At 39.7% G+C, this 21,606-nt stretch overlaps 1 protein-coding gene across 9 annotated transcripts; it reads left to right on the top strand.

Moving 5' to 3' along the window:
* The first annotated feature begins 1,405 nt into the window (after positions 1 to 1,405).
* Positions 1,406 to 21,218, top strand: akna (AT-hook transcription factor). 9 transcript variants are annotated; one of them, XM_080876365.1, is made up of 24 exons: positions 1,445 to 1,466; positions 1,853 to 1,967; positions 7,631 to 8,236; positions 9,181 to 9,940; positions 10,025 to 10,328; positions 11,423 to 11,497; positions 12,900 to 13,020; positions 13,233 to 13,327; positions 13,437 to 13,496; positions 13,597 to 13,715; positions 13,832 to 14,003; positions 14,484 to 14,653; positions 14,760 to 14,912; positions 15,071 to 15,311; positions 16,450 to 16,553; positions 16,741 to 17,006; positions 17,098 to 17,242; positions 17,769 to 17,921; positions 18,348 to 18,487; positions 18,720 to 18,845; positions 19,026 to 19,136; positions 19,321 to 19,419; positions 19,665 to 19,809; positions 20,294 to 21,218. In XM_080876365.1, the coding sequence occupies exons 3-24, from the start codon at positions 7,870 to 7,872 to the stop codon at positions 20,544 to 20,546; spliced, it is 4,179 nt and encodes a 1,392-aa protein (XP_080732491.1). In that variant the 5' UTR covers positions 1,445 to 1,466; positions 1,853 to 1,967; positions 7,631 to 7,869; the 3' UTR covers positions 20,547 to 21,218. The 9 variants fall into 9 exon arrangements, with proteins under 9 accessions (XP_080732495.1, XP_080732494.1, XP_080732493.1 ...); XM_080876369.1 differs by having other exon boundaries at positions 1,406 to 1,967; positions 19,990 to 20,337; XM_080876366.1 differs by having other exon boundaries at positions 1,407 to 1,967; positions 7,631 to 8,179.
* Positions 21,219 to 21,606: the final 388 nt, after the last annotated feature.

Raw genomic sequence — 21,606 nt, 5'->3', positions numbered from 1 at the left:
GGTGCTTGCTTTACTGGTCGCCACAGCAGATCATCTGCCTCCATCTTCCCTAGTCCCATTCTGTCACACCTCATATCCTCTTTCCCTACAACCATGTTTTTGTTTTTTGTGTCTTTGTTTCTTTCTTTTTTTTTTTACATTTCCTTTCTTTCATTCTGACTTTTTTTGTTACTATGGTCTTCCTCTTTTCCTCCTTTCTGATAGCTTCATGCTCAACATCCTTTGTTCACTGTATCCACTGAACAAAGGGTGCACATGTCCAAAAAAAAAAATTCTGCCTTGCCTCTCTAACTGTCTGTAAATCACTCAACCTGAGCTGTCTCTCCGATGTACTCATTTCTAATCTTATCCATTCTGGTCACTGCCAGTGAAATATTAACATCTTCAGCTCTGCCACCTCCAGCTCTGCCTCCTGTCTTTTTGTCAGTGCCACCATCTCCAAACCATACATCACAGAAGGTGCCTGAAGAAACACTTTAAAACTGATTCTTTGTTGTCTGTTAATATTTGTGTCATTTGAGGTAGGTGTCTTCATTATGCTTGAATGATTTGTAGATCAGTGTTAAGTGGCTTAACAACCAAAATAGATTCCTCTGAAATGTGTCAGGTATAAAGACTGGACTGAAAAAACAAAACAAAACAGCCAATGTCCAAATGAAAATTTAGAAATACCTTCAGAAAGTCTGGAGAACTATTGCTCAAGATCATGGTCACTCTTTTAAAGAATCCTCACATATTGGAAGCAATGGAAACTATAAAGAAATGAGTGATGGCTCAAGAGTTTTGCACAGCACTGTACACGCTACTCCCCTTTACATTGTATTAAAAATTCCCTTTTACCTTTTTAAAAACTGAATTGAACACCTTTATTGTTATTAAATGAATACAACAAAATTGATATCTCCCTAGAGCGCACAGTAGTTCATTAACAAATAAAACAAATAAGGAATTTCATGTCTTTTGTGTTATTTTGTTTAATTGTGTCTTTAAGTTTGTGCAAACCTGTGCGGAGTATCAATAAGATCAATTTTCTTGCCTTTAAATATGGGAGGAAAAAAATTAAACCATGTGCAACGGTGCCCTCTTGTGGTCTCACCCTCCCTTGTATGTTGATTTAAGAGAAGTCCCGCCCCTGAGCACCATCATAACCAATCACTACTCAGATGTTGAGTTGAAGCTTTCAAGCTTTGGGTGCGTAGGTTAAAATTATGCTCCTCACTATTGCCTGTCAGGTTTTCACTGGTCGCAACAAACGCTTTTGTTCAACCACTGAGTTTAGGCTAGGGTGGAAAGCGTTATCATTGTCGTCAATATCACCTTTTAAAAATGGCCAAGTTATGCACGACGTGGTTAGAAGAGAATAAAATGCCTGAAGTATAAGCTCAGGGCTAATATTTCCCCATGTAGTTCGCCTCGAGTAACTGTTCTTCCAGCTAAATCAGTGCCACGCTCCTCCAACGTCCAAGGTTGATAATTAGCCCTATAATTATCAGAAAATTCAACTTTTCTTTTTATTGGAGAAATGAGTGTAGCAGTGTAACTGCGTCGGAATTAACCTGTCAACATAATGTAGCTGAAAGTGGTCGGAGTGTGGGTTTTTTAGGTTTGCTTTAACTAGAGAATAAGGAGTTAGTGATAGTAACGATAACTAAGTTCTAAAACTGGCAGTGACTACTGTAGAACTAGCTTACATTTACTAACGGTTTACTCTCAACGTTACTCTAACAGCGACGAACCGTGAAGTGAGCTGTTTAACCGTTTTCTAAAACCCCCAGAACCCTGTTTACTGATGGCGGTTTGTTGTGGTGTGTGTGCCATGGTGACACAGGGGTGGGTCTTTTCTCCTCTTTAGTTTTGCTGTTTTCAAGGCAACCGACCCATGCTGTGAAATCTGCCCATCATGAAATCCCTCAAGTCTTTTTGGTCATCTCATCTCCAGTATCGACCCATTACTGTGTTTGTACGAGGTAAGTTGTAATGTAATGCTGTTAGATTTCTTCACAACGGTGGTTCTTGCTCTGTGGCTCCCACAGCCCACCAGACTGGCTGGTAGTACTTGTTTGTTTGTATATCTGAACAAGTTTTTTCTTTATAGTACTGGAAGTCCTTGTTGTAAAGCAGAGGTGGTTAGGGGGGAAAGGATATTGATGCTGCCTGAAACTGTGGATCAAAGGAAGACTGTAGATTTCTTACCTGGCTTTCCCAAGGCACGAAGTTATGTTTTTACAGTATCTCTACAGAATCAACTCCTTTTGGCAGCACTGATATTTGGGATACAGTGAACAGCAAAGTGGGGTGATTCCATGCAAAATCAGTTGCTCCTCCCAGTTGAATTCTCACGATTAGCTGTTGTTTTTAACATCCACTAGAAGTGTCACCACCTGAACCCAAACTTTAGTTGTTTTTTTTTCTGTAACTGAAGTTTAACCTTAATGTCATGGAATATATGATAGTGTTAATACTGAAAGTGCGTTCATTTAGTCTCATTGACATAGAGTAACAGAAACAAGGATTGGTACACTGGATGTTGTATCTTTTTATCTGATAATTCAATCGTGGAAATTTTAAAAGTATATTTTGGGTAAACTTCCATAGATCATATCACCATGTGCACGGTGGCTGGTTCAAACATGTTTCATTTTTGCCTAGATTTTTAATGCAGGATTACGTTCTTGCTGTGTTTAGGCAATAGCAAATTCTTTATTAGGTATATAAAGCCATAATCATGGTTAGGGTTCAAATACACTAATTGACTTTTCATTCAGAGCTCTGTTTTCCAGTTTGCCATGGTGACATGCCCCCTCTTTGTCCTCTCTCTGTCCCCTCTTTTGAATGAAAGAAGTGTTGATGCCGTGAAGTATACTTCCTATTGTTTGCTCTGAGGCCAGGCTGGAAGAAACCAATAAAAAAGGCAGTGGTTCCTCTCTGACCTCTTAGTACCATCTGCACCAGTATGTGCTTTAAGTTCTTTGGGGAGAGGTCTTTTGTCTGTTCCTGGGGTTAGACTGAAAACTAAAGAGGCCAGAGCATTTTTTTAATCAAGGCTATGAAATCAGTTGGTTCAGTCAGTTCTTTTAAGTCACATTTCAAAATATACTTGTATAAGAAAAGCCTTACCTGATTTTACTTGATCTTAAGTCCCTTAACATTTGAATTCTGTAATTATTGCTGTTATTATTATTAACATATACTGCTATACAGCTATACTGTACTGTGATTTCTTAACAGTTGGTTTTTAGCACTGCATATTATTATCATTTTGCAAAGACACTGAACAGCAAGTTAACAGCACTGGGGTGATGTGGCTTAGGCTGTAGAGTGGGCCGTCTACTAATTGGAAGGTCAGTTGTTCGCTCCGGGGCTATTCCAGTCTGCATCTAGATGTGTCCTTGAATCCCAAATTATGCACTCCTTTCAGAGTGTGTGTGTGTGTGTGTGTGTGTGTGTGTGTGTGTGTGTGTGTGTGTGTGTGTGTGTGTGTGTGTGTGTGTGTGATAAAAGTGTTTCAGTCTGTTCATGGGTTTAGCTTGTAGTGTAAAAAAGCCCTAAAAAAAAGTGTTTAGTAAGTGTAGATGAAAATTATACATGCACCAGTCTATTTACCCTTTTGTTCTGCCAGAGGAAGCTGAAAATGTTGTTAGTATGTCAATATTATTGAACTCAGAGTCCGCTGGGAGTATGAAGTAAGAAGGTGCATAAAGATGGAAAACATTGTAACGTACAGGTTACGTGCAGGTAAGGCAGAGTATTGAGGCTGGATAGTCAAAAGCACATGGTCAAAATTAGGTCCAGACTTGTTGCCAGTTCTGCCAAAAAAAATCGCCTTTTTGCTTACAAAAGTTGCCAATGTTTTGCTCAATGAATGACAGCGTATTTTGACACTGCACAATTTAGTCAACCAGTCAACAGTCATTGTGGGCAGTGTATTATAATCTCATAGGAAGAAGTTTCCTAGTTCAAATCCCAGCTGGTGTCCTTCTGCGTAGAGTTTGCCTGTTTTCCCTGCCTTTTTGAATTTCCTCTTGGTACTTTTGCTTCTTCCTACGGTCCAAAGACATGCTTTGGTTAGGTTAATTAGCACTTTTAAAGCACTGAATGAATGTATTGTTAAATATGGCTTGTAGTCTAAAGTCCAATGCCAGAGCATTCCAGTTCAGTAGTATTTAAAATAACAGTAAAAATATTAAATCACTCTCTTGAGCGGCTCCTTCTGCATATTCATCCTGTGTCCTCAGTGCTCCCTGTGCCTCCTAAGGAGATTAGCTGCCATATCTTATTCACTAGGCGTTTCTAAACAGATCGGTGCTCTGTGGGGCAGCTCCACCTACACTTCTGTTCACTGTGTGCTCAAAATTCAGCAAGTGTCACTCTGTGAAAACATATATATTCCCTGTTGATTTTATGACAGCTTTTCTTCTTCTATTCTCTCCTCTTCCTCCGTATCATCTATCCTTTTTTTCTCTCACGCTGTCATTCCTCATCTCTGTCCTTCCCGAACATCCAGCTTACCTGTGCATCATACATGTATTCTTGGCTTGCCTCACCATCTGGTTGTGATTAGTTTGTCTGTAGCACCGAGTTTTTTCAGTCTCGTGTTCTGCATGATGATTATTGTCTCTTTACAATCGGTGAAGCCCCCTGTCAGGGATTTAGAGCAGCTTACCCCATCCCCCCCCCCCCCCCCAAATCTGGCAGCTGAGTTAAATACTTAGTTCTCCTGGGCATGAACATGGAGTTATGAGCAGAGTAACAGGTGAGTTCTTTTTGTGCTTCTTTTTCCTCACCAAAATGAAGCTCCTATAGATACAGATAATGTAAAAGCTTCTGAATTTAGGAATTACATTTTATGCTGTCTTACCTCATTTTAATTTTATTATTATTTCCTCCCATTACATGGATAATTATCCTGGAAGCTCTGTATCTTTTTAGTTTACTTTTCTGGGCTGACTGCATGATTAGTTGAATTATTAAAATTCATAATAATTGTATTTCGACCTCAGTCCTCAGTAGGAAATGTGTTCTTTTAATAATATTCCCCACCTTCTTTTTCTCCAAAATGGTTGTAACTAAAGATCTTTATCTGTTCATCGTCTCTCTACTGACATTTGTGATGAGGTAGCAGGTAAAGTTTTTCTGATGATTCTTTCATGTAGAACCTTTTTGTACATAAATGCTGCATGAAAGGAGAGCTGTTGCTACTGTGTCAGCTAAACCGTCCTCCAAGCACTTTGCAGTCACATCAGGGTTTTTGCTTTATCTTTCTTCCCAGTGAATGTGCAAATCTTTCTTGACATCCACAGTTTTATTTCTACATCACATTTCAGACACTTTAAACTGCAAGCTATTGCTAAAGCATCAGTAAGCTTGACTTTCACATACAGTTTTCTTAAAAAATGAACAAAAATGTAATTTGACCACATGTTTGCATGGCTTAAATAATAGAATCTCATTTTGTGTGTAAAATCTTTGGTGAAGAAATTTTTATTATGGCTATGAATCTATTAAAATAAAATGAGCACTAAACTGTCAGGTGATACATATATTTGCATCACATTAATTTGTGGCTTGTGCAGTTTCACTTCAGCAACAGCCTGGTGGGGATTTGGTCCTCATTTGCCTGAAAATTCGTGTTTGTCCAAGAAGGAAGAAACCTTAGAAATAATACCATAATTACACTGTGCGCTCTAAGCAATTCTATTCTGAAATGACTGTTGTTGTAAACCTACCTCTCATGTTGTTTATGCGCAGAGCTGCGTGCTCTTGTTCCTTGTGGTCTAGTTTAAATGCATGGTGAGTTTGCCATGTTGGCCTGTGTGGAGAGTCGCCAGTGATTTGTGTATGAAAGGACTCAGCGTGATGCGAGTCTGTGCATGCGCGTCTGTGGGTAAATCTGAGTGTGTTTGTGTGTAACGTTTGTATGTTAGTTAAGAGATGAAAGAAGCACCAGGCTTCATAATCTTCTTTTGGTAATCTGGGATATTGATGAAAGAAGCAACCAACCATGGTTACCACTTTTCTTAATGGAAATGTGAGTGCTGTAGAGTGTGTACTTTACTTGCGCTTTGTTTTAAAATGTTAATTGCAAGACTTTGCTTCTGTCATTGATGCATGTTAAAGTCCATGACCCGGTATGCAGTTGTTATTTCCTGACCTGCTGGCTCAAAACCAAAATAATCAAGCTACATCATCATTATGAAATAGCTGTTCTGTAAGTGGAAGTGGAAGTAAGTGATAATTACACAGTGTGACTTTGCTGCTCAAGCAATCAAATCCAAATAGCTTAAAGTTTAAATATGCATGGTCTTGATGTTCTTTGAGACCTGTTGGCAATTAGGAGGACTGCACCACCAAGTTGAACTCAGTTCTGCTCAGTATTAATTGTATCTTTTTATAAGCTTATTGTTTTGGACCTCCACAACGGTCCCAGTTTCTCACGTGGCCCCTTGGGAAAATTAATTGCCCACCCTTGCTCTAGCACATTGAAATGCAGCTTTGGGAGTGAGCCACTGGCTGTATAGCTGTCAGAGATGTTTAACTGCACACTCTGAAAACACAACTTGAGCTCATGTTGTGGAGTTGCCATAGTGAGTGTTGCAGCTCCAAGCTAATTCTTGGGAGACTTGCTATGTGACATTTTGAACTAGCAGACTAATCGAGGATCTGTTACCTGTATACTGTGTGTGTTTCCTGTGAGTTAAGCAACTGAGATGAATTCAGTAGTGTGTGTAAAAGCTGTACGGTGTGAGCAGATGGTACAGGATTTGAGCAGGGGGCAATAAAAAGAATTCTAAATCAGTGGTGTAAACACAAAGTTCATGTCACCTTAGAAAACCGGTCCATACGTGCTGCATTGTAAATATTCTCATGATATCCTAAAATATCACGAGTCAGTGTTTGAACTGCACATTTTCAAAGGAAATAGTCAGTCAACTAAGCTTTAAATAATCAGGAGCCTTTTCTTAAAGGTAGCAGCATCTAGCTGGTAGATTATATGTGTATTCCCATTCTGTCATCTATGATTACATTTATGAACATTTTTAATTATGTATATAGTAAAGGTATTAAGTTTTGAATTTACTGATTATTATTATCCTGGTCAAGTCTGTTTGTGTTTTATTGTCTCAGAGTTTGATCAGTGTTAAAACAGAGTAAAAAAAAGTCGTGTAGATGGCATTAAAAGCTCTCTCCAATGAGTTTGACTGTATTGTTTAGTACAATGCAAATAAAATAAAATACAAGCACTGATAAAGAGAACAGAAAAGCTTTTAGACTGAAGGATTAGACAATTTAGAACTTTAATTTTTGTTTTTTGTTTATTTTAATTGGAAATAATTGCCGTTACCTAAACCAAGCAAGTAAGCAAATAAAGAGTGTTGTAATTTCTTTCTTTTTTCATGGCTTTATTGTGTTTGTTATGTCTAGGATGTTTTTTGTTTGTTTGTTTGTTTTTTATCTGTGACATGATTTTTTTTTTTTGTTAAATTATTTCAATGGAAAATAGATTAGGAATTGGGGTTAGCCTCAAATCTTCTGCATTAACAAATCGTGCTACTCAAGGTGTGTTAACCTTGATTCATTGCAAAGTGTTACATGTAGTGAAATAAGTATCGGTTGCTTGTTTGTGTTTCAGGTATTGCATCCAAATGCTTCCTGTTCCTCAGCACTGAAGAGTAATCACTGAGTCTGTAGCTGTTACCTCTGGACTGCCACCAGCTCAATGACTTCTACCGCAATTTGTAAACTTCCTCCACCATGGTTTTGAAAGTGGCTACAGAGCCAAAGAAACTAAAAAAGATGCTAAAGGTTCCCAGGCCTGGCTGAAACAGTAACTGAAGTCAAAACAAAGAACTGAGGGAGGCTGCAAGGTGAATGGAAACAAGACAGAACACCACAGCAGGGGTTCTGTTCTGGACCCCTGCCCCGGTCCACTCCTCACCTAATAGCACTGCTATATCAGAGGATGAGTGGGATGAAGAGGATGAAGAACAGGCAGAAGAAGAGGATGACTTTTTTAGTCAAATGGATGAGAATGGTATCATTGGACTGTCAGAGGCACTTGAAAATGTGGAATTGGAGGAATGCAATTCAGATGGGTGCCCTGGATCCCTCACCCCAGAGGAGGCAGATTATAGTGTGGCTGAGAGGGACACACCGTCTGAGGAGATGATCTACAAGCTGAGTAAGCATCTGTCGCACCATAAACCAACAGAAGAAGATACAGGAAAACTGTCATCCTGTGAGCATTCATTTATAATTTATTAACTTTTTTCTTGACCTTCATTTCTTAGTTTCCACTCTAAAGCACTTGAATACACCTAATTCTGAGACCTGTTTGAATAACAATTGAATAATTGTTTTCATTTTTTTTGTTTTCTCATATTTTATATTTTCTAAAACCTAAAAATAATATGCTTAAGATGATAGAAAACAAACAAATCCTGACAACTGAAAAATGTAAATTCTGTCTTTGTTCTCGAGATACTAATTATTTTGTCATCAGGTGATTAAAAGAGGTCCCTGCTTGTTTGGTTCTACTGTAGAGAGTAATTTACAATTGTAAAATCTTTACAAATACACACAAAATTTTGCCTGTCTCCCCGTCATATTAGTCTCTTTGGGCAATTTTGAGAAGTCAAAACAAAACGGGATTTAGCCAAATCTAGTGAGTAGGATTGTGGTGAACACTGACATTGTTCAGAATATTTTCCTCACACACCTTGACACATAACAGTAACACTTTTAAAAGGTCATCGTGAACAACTGAGTGAATCTTGAATAATGGCATGGATCCCCTTGGTTCTACTCCTCACATTATGTGCCACCTTGGGCTTTAGACAATAAGGAACAAACAAGCAGTTTAGTACAGAGTTGTGGTCTGAGACAAAGCTCTCATCACTACTGATCCGTGAACCTGTCTAAAGCAGAGAAAGCTAAAAAATTGCAGAAGCGCTGGCGAGGTTTTTGGGGAGGAGGGGTCCCCAACATGATGACCTTAAGGGAAACTGCCAAATTTAAAATAAGTTTGGTTGTTGATGGCTGGAGTCATGGAACTGATTGCGCTTGAAGACCAAAGACGGTGCACATTTGTGTGATTCATTAAAACTACACAGTCCTTTGTTGCGCAAAACATTTTTTGCTTCCTTATTATTTTTTCATGCCTTCTTCTTTTTGTAATTATAGATGAGTTAAAAACGTGGTCAGAGGATATGGAGGTGAGGCGGAGAATGGAGGAGCAGGTAGCAGAGCATCTTTCTGAGTGGAACAAACACCACGACACGACGAATGATGACAAAGATGGAGAAGAGAGAGGGAGGAGTGATTGGAGTAAAAAGAAATTTGAGCACACTAGAACATCAGGGGAGCTTGGAAGAAAGCTGGCAGGACTCGCTGAAGGATATCGTGATAAAGAAGAGAAAAAAGAGATCAGCTCAGGACAATCTTCTAGCGTTCAGCTGCATGCTGTGGACAGTGTCTCCTGTCCAGCCTCCTGTTCTGCCTTACCCCATCGTCTGCATTTCACTGCCGAGGAATTAAATACTGCCCCAGGAATTGAAGCTGAAACCTTTCCAGAAATAAGCTTTACAGAAAGTTTTCAAGAGTCTAACAGTAGCCACGTGAGCCTCAACTCCAGTCCTCGCTGTCCCGAGATAAAGCTCAGGGCTTCGCCTCAGCCAGCAGCATTGTTTTCTGAACAGGTCATCTCAAATCATTACAGGAGATTAAGTAATGGCCCTGGAAAAGAATCAGGAAAGAGAGATAAGGAGCATAGTCACCCCACTCCCACACCAAGAAAGATAAGGAAGCACTCTCCTGAGGCTGCATATTCAAGAACTCATTCCCCCGGCACAGTCAGGCCCAACAAACAACAGAACACACGTCGTGACAGGGACGTGGTAACGCCTAGAACCAGGAGCAATGCTGTTGCAGAGGACGAATCTAGGTAAAACACATTTTATTAACCATTTTATTTGGGCTTTCTTTTTGCTCTTTTCTATTTTCATACATCACAATTCTCTTTTTCCAGAAAGGGGCCTCTGAGTTACCACACACCAGACTTCTCGAAGGTCGAACCCAGAGTTCATTTTCCCAAAGGCGGTTACAAGCCCCCCAAGAGCAGGTCCTCGTTAACGAGGAAGTCCTTATCACCCGAGCCACCTATAGTCTTCAAATCCCCTGCTGATATAGTGAAAGAAGTCCTACTGAACACCGCTGGTGAATCTCCTACCTCGCCAGATTCTGACGGACAGGCAACCAGTGCAATCAACGCTATTGTGCCTCAGGAGTTCAGATGCCACCAGCAGGCCACCACACTGGTCAATCAGCTTCAGGTACTAGTAGAGACTAAGAGGTATTTCAGTTTGGAAGAGTTCTCTGTAAAATTACTTTAAACCACTAAAGTTGATTGAGATGGACAGAAGATATCTAACTTGTCCCAGTATTAAAATCAAAGTTGTAGTAATGATGGCTGCATTCTGCTTAGGGGAGGTTCTATTTCTGTGAATACAGGTTCACTGACAGGGTCTGCTGGGACACGTAATTGAAGCTTCAGTAATAAGATCTGTGCTTTTTGTACTATAACAAGTCAAAATGTCATGAAGAAGTCTGAGTTTTTCCAGGTTAGTGTGAATGCCAATACTGACTGGACTTAAAGTACGAGCTTTCATTTCAAAAGGCGAAAACGTCACACAGGACGCACTTAGAATTTAATAATGTGTGAACATCAAACATGGATATGCCAGAAGGGACTAATATATTTAGAAAAAGTCTCATCTCAGCTCCCAGCTCAAGGTTTTAAAATGGGAAAAATAGGGGAAACGCATTTAAACACATGGCACATGAGACTCGTAGTTTTAGGGTGCCCCACTTTATTTCCTCTTTGTTTTAGTGTCACGGTTCAAATCAAACTCATCACAGTGGTGGAATCTGAATAATGGAGACATTTTGTTCATTTTTTTATTGAACGTGAAAATAAGACACCGATTTCTCTTCACTTAGTTTTAACTATAATATAACAACAACATACAAATACATTTTCTAGAATGAATTTTGTTTAATATTATTACCCAGAATGTCACTGTCTGCTGTAGCGTTTCAGTTACTATACTGAAACTGAGCATTAAGACATCCATCCATTTATTTGGACAGCCAACAAAAGCAAATCCAAAACCAAAGTACACAGAGATATTTTGCCTGGCTGTCCTCATATGTTCAGCTTTTGTTTACGTTTGACAGCCTCACAGGATGAATTAGACTAAACTGGACCTAAATTCCGCTCCAGTCTTTTAGTCCTCTCTTTTATCGCCACCCCCATTTTTGCTTTATTCCCTTTCATTTTCATTTGTCTCACTTTTTTTTCCTCATGTCACATTTCTTTTGCACTGCTTCTCCTCACTTCCTTCTCCTTTATTTCCTCTGGCTGCAGGAAGACTACGACAGACTGCTGACTAAGTACGCTGAGGCAGAGAACACCATTGATCGTCTGCGTCTGGAAGCCAAGGTAGTTAATCTAGAGATCCAGCTATAATTTATCACCTTTTAATGGTGTGGATTGAAAAACAGTACATCTCACTATCATATGTAATTATTAGTGGTCTAACCATTAAGCCACTATAAAATATTAAAGTTAATACCAAACTTCAAAGTGATATACAACTTATTTACTTAAATTTTAGGCATTTATTGAATTTTTCTTGTCAACAAAGAGTAATTATGTGGCTTTCGATAGTTGAACAGCTGTGAAAGTACTTTCAAAGTAGAGCTTAAAATTTGAATCATTAGAATTATGAAATAAATTCATTATGTCACAACATTTATATGTCTATATTTCATTTTTGCAGGACAGAAATTTAGAGAATCAGCATCCCAGGTCCAGGCAGGCTCAGCGCATCATAGACAGAGCAGTATGTCATACAAATGATTACAAATCTCAGAAAAGTGGGATTTGAAATAAATACAGAAGAGGCAGGAGTAGTGCTGAAGTGTTCGGAATTGGGTCATTTAAAGATTTGGTGGCTCATTTCTGTTTGTGCTGCAGTGCTTCACATTCAGCACTAATTGAAATCAGCTTACTGAACTCCTCACCTCCATTTTCTCCCATCTCATTCATTACAAACTGAACCACCATCTGTTCTATCCTCCCCTCACCCAGGCAGGGTGGGAGGAGTTCCTTTACAACAAAATTTGCAGATATTTGTTAGTAAGTATTTTTTTCTGATTAGACATATGTTCCAGTAGATTTACCTTTTGTAGCTGAGCTTATAACCAGTTTAATAAGAAATCTGACTGGTTCCAGTCTGATTGATGATCTGAATTTAGGTTTTAAGTGGGGTTTTTGTCTTTCTGATTAATCTCTGTTGTCTCTTAATTGTATATTAAAGTGTCCCTGTAGGTGCCATGCAGCTGTTTACTTTTGCAATATGTAGGCTGTGTGTGTGTGGGGAAAGGGCCTTCTGAGAGCCGTTAAAGGTCATAAAGATTTACAGCTTTGAGTGACTGTCAAGCTCATTTTCACACTTTGGTTGGCTGATGACTGACTATGTTTAACTCATTTTTTTCCAAACTCTGTTATTCTCCCCTGCCCTTAATTACCTCAGTACCCTCCTTATGTGTTAGTCAGAATAGTTGTGAGGCCTTAGTGAAAGCTTACAACCTGTGGACACTAGATGGGAGTGTTTTCCTGCTGTGTGTATACTGTTTTTTAATCTGACTCGCTTCACATTTCTAGAATGAGAAATTAGAACAAACACTGATCAAAACCTGCTGAAGTCTCATTTTTTATGGGTAAAAGTACTATACAGTGAAACAGTGTGTCTCTTACAAAATGTAGAAGTCCACATACAGACAGGCTAGGTATTAATTATTGAGAACACGTTTGTTTTTGTTTTTCATGTTTCTTCCAGGTTAACCTGTACTCTGACCCACCAAATCCCGGCCACTGCGTGCAATCAGGACTAAACTGCGGTGCTTCAAAGTTGCTAAAATTTGATTTTCCTCGGGCTCAGAAACCCACGACAGATCAGGGTATCTTCATTTTATTTAATGGTTACTTCTTTGCTGCTAAATCTTGTATTAGTCAGTATCTTTAAACCGGGCAGCTTGCACCACAATTATCTGAATGGAGAAATGACTCTGCAGATATTTAGAATTTTTGGGTGAACTGTCTCTGGCTTTGATGATTGTATACAACAGGCATTGTGTGCATTTTCCTTCTAATCTGTTTGTCCATGTAACAGGAAGTTCAGCTACCGGTCCTACCGAACCAGGCTCTAAGCTTGGACAGCAGCTAGCCAATATTCTGTTCAGCCAGGCCGAAACATTTCTGCAGCAGGTAACTGGCCAATTAAATCTTTAGAGATGAGAATGATCCGATTTGCTGGCTGGTAATAATGGTCATTTAGGAAGTTAATCAATGATAAACCTTTTGATTTTTCATTCAGCTGCAGACGTTTGAGGATCTCCGTAAAAGCAAAAAACTTCAACCTTTTGAACAAACTGAGGTAAAAGCAACAAAAGCACAGCAGAATTCTCTAGGTTTTTAAACATCACATCTAATGGGAACATATATTGAATGGAATACATAAAAGTTCTTTCTTTTAGGGTATGGCTCAGCTTGCCGAGGGGCTCGAATCTTTGGAGAGGGGATACTTGTTGGCGAGGGATGAGCACAAACTCCTGCAGCAGCGAGGCATAGAAATCAGCCAGTTTGACCCAGAACGGTAATGTTGATGTCCAGCATTACATCTGAATACATTTTATATTTTGCATTTATGTGTGCTCATTACTCAGTTGTTTTGATTCATTTTTCTTTTTTAACATGTATGTTATGCATCAGGGAGTTAGAGGGGCTGATCTTTCAGTGTGGGCTGCGTACGGACGAGCTGAAGGAGCAGGTGGAACAGATGCAACCGGATCAGCCCACCTGGATTACTCCCCCCTCTCCACCTCCTCAACCAACCACACCATCTGCCCTCTCTGTGGATGTTGTAACCTTCACTCACCCACAGGTAGCAACAGCATCATTTTATTCTGTGTATGGCCGGGATTATTATGACTCTGTGAGCAGCGTGGGAAAATTGTAATAAACCTAGTCTGTGTGGAGGAGGTATGTGTTTTTAGTGCCCTTGTAGCACAGTGAGTGTAGGGAATTGCATTCATTCACACTCTAGTTACAAGGCAGACATCTGCAGAGTGGTTGATTACCACAAATCAGAAGGTCAGTGGTTAGATCCCAGCTCCTCCAGTGTACTGTTATATGGAACTGTCCTTAGGCAAAATGGAAAAAGCTGAAATTGCACCTGTGAGTGCTGTGAGTGTGTTATACATAACGTGTTTAACTGCTTAATGTGGTTTGTAGTGGAAAACTTGCATTTTTATTTCACAAAATTGGACTATTTTTGGTTTATGATGAAATCCCTGTTCAGGACAGGATCACAGCTTTACCAGACTTTATCTTGTCAATTACTTTTCTCTTTTTCTCTTTTGAGGTCCTGCCTGTGCCTCTGCTCTCTGGGGCAGCGGAAGCAGAAGTGAGCTCAGCCTGTAAAGAGAACGATGAAGAGAAGTCCGAGGGAGAGGATGAAGAAACTCTCTACCTCAATCCTCTGAAGGGCAAAATTAAAAGTGTTGCAGAGGACTTTACCATGGCAGTGAATCAGTGAGTAGCTATATTTAAATGCATCAATATTATGAAATCTGATAAATAAGGAGCCCTGCAGCTGGGACTTTTTAATTATTTAACTGTTTCTCCTCCATCTGTTTAGCTACCGAAGCATCAAGGAGCTTCCCAAACTTCTAGAGCGTAGCCTGAATGAAGCAGTTCTCTCCTCTCCTGCTTTAAGAACTAACATGCAGTCTGAACACAAGGACAGACAGGAAACTGGAAACAATGAAGTCTGGAAAACTCTCTCTCAGAGGTTAGTCTCAAAGTAAAAGGCAAGATGGTCTGCATTTTCACCAGCAGCAGTTTGTTTTTTCTATTGGACAAAAAATTGAGTAAAAAAAAATACACAATTGGGAGGAAGCTAATTTCTCCGACCACTGGACTAAATTCTCTCCAATTATCTGTTAACAGGAATGCACAATCAGACCATCAGGGCTATTCTTCTGACGTGAACAAACAGCAAAACAGCAGGTCCAGTCCTCGCCCGGCCTCCAGCCGGCTCATGATGTTTCCTGTTTTTCGTCAGAGTAACATAAAGAGGGTAGAGGTGGGAAAGTCTCACAGCAGCAGTCTGAGTAGCCTCGGAGATGTAAAAGTGTCAGAGGTGAGGAGCTCCGAGGTTCAGGCTGGGGGCAGGAGAGTGTTTTCTCAGGTCAGTGATATTGATGGTCACTTATCCTGTATCAGTTCGAGTAAAACTGTTGCTTTATTATGGCCTGTATGGTGTATGGTTCTACCAAGCTTGAGTGAAAATGAGCTGATCATTTTTGGATTTGGAGCTGATAAATACTGAACAACAGTTAAATTTTACTAAAAGGAAGAACCTGGTTACATACACATATTGTTGGCACTATTAAAGCAACATACTGTCATATGTCTACACTGGCAGAATACTATTTATTGCATTAGCATTTTTAGCAAATTAGTTAGCTAGGTATAGCCTATTATATATTGTTTTACTCATGCATTTTCCTTGTGCTAATTAATATATTGTATATAATATTATTATTACTAACAAGCTGACAGATCAGCGCTAGTGATGTGCGATACCACTGATTTCCTTTCCGATCCGATACCAAGTAAAATTCAGGGTGGTATCGGTGATACTGATCCGATACCGATACTTTGTACAAAAACGTATTTTATTTATTGTATCTTTTATTGTATCTCAAATTACAGCTTCATAATGATTAAAGGGCATCAGATTACTTGTTCTTATCACTTAATAATGCACAATTATCATATAGAAATAAAAAAACTGAAGTTGTGCGCTATCGGAACATGTTGCCTGCCTGCAGCACTAAAGGACTCCGTGAGAGACGTCTGTCTCACCCTAGCAGCACCTGTCCCTCTCCTCCTCCTCACTTCGCCTCAACATAAGCTCGTCATATTCTGTGATTTGTTTTTGCATAGGCTTAGATTTAACAGTGTCAATTAATGACCAATCAGTGGTTTCTCTATGGGTGACTTCTTAAATACAGCTGATATATAAGTGCAAAATGCTCCCTATATCCTTGGACTAACTCAATCAGTGTATATGTGCACTATTTGAATTGCCTCTTTTTAACATGCCAAAGTTTAATTAGTTTCAAAGTAGCTAAAAAAATAAACTTTATTTAACAGCAGTCGCCTCAAGGTGGTTTATGCTATGAGATAAAGACCCTACAATAATACTAAAATATTTCTGTAATGATTAACAAAACACTTTATTTTACTAAAGATTTGACATATTCGTTGCAGCTGCCTAGTGTGATGATCAGTATTAATGTTGTATAACTTCTGTTTTGTAGGATGGTATCATCTCTCCAGAGACAGACAGCGGGTTTGTTGGTTCAGAGAGCAGCCGTCTAACTCCTGCAACTTCCAGTCCTCTCCACCAGAGGGCATTAGAGAGGTGAGTCCAACTCGGCCTCCCTTCCTCCATAGTGATTTACTGCACTAATAATTTCAGCTCAGGTGCCATCCCCCACCCCATAACACACACAACACATTCTGATGTGATTTTCTATTGTTTTAAAGTGATTGTTTTTTTTTCTTTGATTAAGTCTTCTGTGTTTTTGTTTTTGTCCATTATGGTGCAGCGGTGTTCCAGTGCCTCAGGAAGGAAGCACGAGTCTTCAGACAGGCCGAGTCTTTGCACCATCTCATTTTTCCTCACCGTTGCACAGTCATACAGCTAAAGACCTGATTATGAGCTCCCGACTTAGCCTCAGCCTCGACCAACCACAGAGATGCAGAAGGGCAGTGAGGAGACGCACCTCCTCCTGCTCTCCAAAGCGCTGTGTCAATCTGAGACAACAAAGGGTGGCGAGTGGCAGCAGTGAGTTTGGACTTGAAAGTGACGGCAGTGAGTTTCCAATTTGATTTACTTAGTAATCAGTAGTGCTCTCTCTCTCTTTTTGAGTATTTAAGCTGCTGACCTCCCCTTATTTCTACAGCTCGCATTGACTCTGAAGGTGAAAAGACTGACCAGTACAGCAAATCTATCAATTTCCTCGACAGCTCACACTCAAGCTCTTCCACCACTACTCAGCACCACCTTTGCGATTCTCCACGAGCAAGGAGTTCCAGTCAGAACTGCATGTGAGTGTCTGGATGGGACTTGAAGCAAACAAGTCAACAGTACAAGTGGAGAATGTCCCAGAAACACAAAGCTCTGAGAGTGAGGCAGTAGATAGTCACTCTACAGTGTCGCTGTGAATCCTAATGATTTCTGATGAATGACAATAACTGTTGCTACAATAATGCAGTAACATGATCACGCCAAAAACTAGTTGTAATGTTTTTATTATAATTTTCTTTTATGTATTTTATTACAGAATCGCCTGCTGTTGAATCAGGTTGTATATTAGGAGCTTCTGTTTCCTGCACGGTGTGGTGTTTCTTGTTTCTTTTCAGAATGCGAGTGCACCTACATCAATATTTGCCATCCATTTTTTACCAGCTGAATGGTTTAGTTGCATATTTTCCACAGTAAAGCATTTTAGAGGTCACGTCACAATATTTGGCCACAAAACTTGGTGTGGTATGATAGTGCATTAGTTCAAGCTTACATATGAACTGCAAAGGTGGATTATTTTGTAAAGATCCTTTTTCTGTTTTCCTCTAGTGATGCAGTCCAGATACTGCAGGCTGAGGTAACCAAACTGAAGGAGAGACTAGAAGATAGTCTGAGAAACAAGAAGCCTATCAGCTCTATTAGATCAGCTCCATCAACTCAGGATAACAGCTCTAATCAAAGCTCCTCTTCATCTTGCTTCAGGTTGTTTTTGTTTTTTTCTTTTCAATGCTCCACATAAAACCACAGAGTCAGTCTACTGTGATGGATTATACAGTCACTTGTCTTTGCTGCCAAGTAGGAGCACTAAAAACCTGATTTGTGTTTGCTTGCTTTGGGTGATATTCCCAAATTTTTCAAATTATTCCAGATGTCTAACAACATCTGGAATTTATGACTTTTTATCTGATGTGCTGCACTTTTGACTCTGTCTAGAAAGGTGCTGTATAAATAAAGTTTTATTTATTTATTTAATAATAATAATTGTGGATGCATAATGAACTATGTGATCTTATATTCTACGGCCTGATTTGGAAATTTCATAGTTATGTCACAAGTGAAGTTTTAAGCATTTATAGCAGACTTGCTTTTTGTTGCTTGCTGTTAATTTAGTTTTCTTCCACTTCTCAGGTCTAGAGAGCAGCGGAGTGATGTCAGTGCAGGGAAAAGAGAAACACAGATGGTGGACGAGGTTGCGGAGGAGTCCACACAGAGACGAATAGCCAGGAGAAAATCTGCTATAAACCAACAAGAGCCACAACATGATTACTGTGAGTTCATCGTGATTAACAAATGATCATTAAAATCAAGGAGGGAGATGGAGTGATACCAGTTTATTCATTTCATTTAGCCATTATGAAAGCTTGTATGGTCAAACCGAAGCATGTTCACTCACAGGGACTAACAGTGTCGTCTCCTTTAAGGTTCTCATCCTGTTTTTGATTCTGAAGCCTGTTATACTCATTAACTCCTATTTTTATTGAGTCAGTGTTTTATTTTCAGTGACAAGATCGGCGCTGCAGCCCTGTGCACCACAGCCTCAGGTGTCCAGATGCACTCAAACATCTGCAGCACTAGACAGCTGCTCTTCCCACACAACTACTGTCTACAGCAGGCGAACACAGCACAGTAAGAACACCTACCACACCACTGGAGACACAAAGACAAATTCAGTCAAATACAGCTTCAGAAATTTGAAATTGCAGTGGGACCTGTTCAGACATGTTAAATAAATCCATGTAGGTTCTCAGTCATCTACACTGCAGTCTTGAGGGTTTGAGCTGAGGGAAACCTCTCTCTGTATTGCAGGGAAGCATCCTGTTGTTTCTGTGTCTGAAAAAGGAGATGAACCTGACAGCAGAAGAAGTCAAGCTCCTGTTTGTTCTCAGTGTTTGTCATTTCACAGAGCATCCCCTGAACGTGAGAATGAATGCCTGGATAAACATGTTTGCTAGCAAAGAGGGCAGAATCCAAGTGTCTGAAGTGCACTTTGGTTAAAAACATCTTTAAATTAATGTTAAAGCTTTATCTGGATTAATTTTATGGTTTGAATGAGTCGATCAGCCTCCATAAAGCCTCTTCTATGATGTCTCTGTACTGTCAGGACCAGCTGGTGGCGGTAGAGAGATGCTCCATTCCTCCACTTGCTGCCATCAATGTCCTCTCTGCGGACGCCTCGAATCATACAAAGTCATTAAGCCAGGTTAGAGACCATGAGATGCGTTTCAGATGCACAGAGCACTGAGGTTTAAATCCTTATCAGAAGAAGGATGTACTGTTATCTTTGTGTGGCTAATCCATTATTTCACCACACAAAGACAAGAGTTTAGTTGTGTGGAAATTTATGCCCGATTTCCACTTGACTCATAAATTTAGTCTGCAGTAAATGAAATGAGTGCAATTATTTTAAGTGTTAATGGAGCTCCTGGCCTGCTCTGTGGTTCGCAGACAGTCACAGACTCTCCGACACTTCCACACACATAAAGTACCAGCCAGCCGAGTCCCCTGATGGAGCAGTGGGGAGCAGGTTCTTTGCATCTGCAGCTCCACCTGCACTGCTGCAGTGCATGCCAGTGTGCCCTCCACCACTCCTGTAAGTGCGCTGGTCTCATAGCTCACACACTCATCTGACACAGTATGCAAAAATCCTAAAAGCCTAAAATTTTCATTTTCTGCTTCTTTTTTTGTTTTGTTTCCCAGACTTTTAGATTAACATGCAAATAACAGATTTCATTTATATATCCTTATTTTCTATTTAATTTTAAATTTAAAGATGACAAACTGTGTCCAGAATCCACACAGCATTATCGCCTCAGTCTAAAAACACAGAAGGAAGATTTCGCTGGCTTGACTGGCCAGGTCGTTCCCTAAGTGCACATGGCTGCGCTGAAGGGAGGTTTTCCCTCTCAGCTGAGAGGTTTGCTGGATGAGGTTTTGAGGCAAAATAGTGCAAGTTATGTGCAGTTTATTGAACAGTTTCTGATACATAACATTTTTCATATATAGTTTTGAGAGAATGTTACATAGAAACATCTTGTTCTGTCCTGATCCTTACTTACTTTTTACCATCTCCTCAGGTTGTACTCGTCCCCCCTCTACGTCTCTCCTAACAGAACTCCGATGTCTGCCGAGGTCACTGGTCCTGGGGAGGTGAGGAGGAGGACGAAAAGACGCTCACTGTCTGTTGACAGGGAGCGCTCGTTGGACAGCTCACTGAACAAAGCCATCAGAGCAGCTCGACACATGAAACACACCTCCAGGCACATGGCTGGCTCGTTGGCATCTGGACTGCAGTACCAGGAGCTGCTCACTCAGTCCTGCAGCTACTAGTGTGAACTGTCATCACAGGCACTAAGACTGAGAGTCATTAACTCAAAAGCAGCTGCAGAACGAGGCACGAGCCAAAAGAACTGAGTCGGACCAAAGTGAATATCTCAAATCCTCTTTGTAAGTTTTCTTTGCTGATGTTTTCAAAGATAGTTCTCTCCCCCGCCCTGCTCAGGTGGCCAAAGCATGTATTTTTATCTGCTGGTAAACATTACAATAACTCTGTTTACACTATTATGTCTTATAGATCATATTTATTTTCAAACCTATGACGTACTACAGAGACCTGTATATTCTCATGAATTAGTTCTGCACTTTGAGCCATTTCTTGATCATGTGACACTAGTTTTCAGAAATCTGAAATTAACCTCAGTCTTATTTTAGTCGCTGTAGAAATTCATTTTCTGATGATGTAGAAACTCTTTCTGCTGTAAATGAAATGCACTCATGAGCCATGAGCTCAGTTTTAGATGGTCATTCTTCAAACCATAATCATTTGATGTACCAAGGGCCTCAGATGCTGGATATCAAAGGTTTTTTTGTCTGTATAGATGATATATTTTAAAATGCGATGTTCTAGATATGCTTTTTGTACTTTGTTTTTTTTATTTATTGCTCATTTGTGCCGATGTCGATCCAACGTCATTTTCACTACTCCGTAATGAAAAAAAAAAAAGAATGACTGTGTGTTGTTGTTTGTTTTAGAAATAATAGAAAAAAGTTCAGTCTTTCAGTATAATGGAAGCCAATTTATTAGACAACCTTAGTACATATTAGGTACACATGGAAGTATTGTTTGTGCTTCAACACTCGCAAACATACAATCCCAATAAGTTAAACAGTTTTTTGGACAGACTAATGTTTCAATATTATCTTCTCTGATAAATAATTTTGATATAAATCAACTGATTTGACAGCGTAAACCCTATACAACAGCAAATTATAATAAAAAAGAAAAAATAAACACAAGCGTTTGCATCACAGAAAACGCATCATAGTGCAATATACAACTGTTTGGCCAGGAAAGAGGCAATAGAAGGAGGAAAGAAAAGTGGCGAGGGGT

This window comes from Rhamphochromis sp. 'chilingali', assembly GCF_963969265.1.
Source record: "Rhamphochromis sp. 'chilingali' genome assembly, chromosome: 2".
Lineage (NCBI taxonomy): Eukaryota > Metazoa > Chordata > Actinopteri > Cichliformes > Cichlidae > Rhamphochromis > Rhamphochromis sp. 'chilingali'.
The sequence above is the reverse complement of the archived record's forward strand: the minus strand, read 5'-3'. Positions and strand labels throughout refer to the sequence as shown.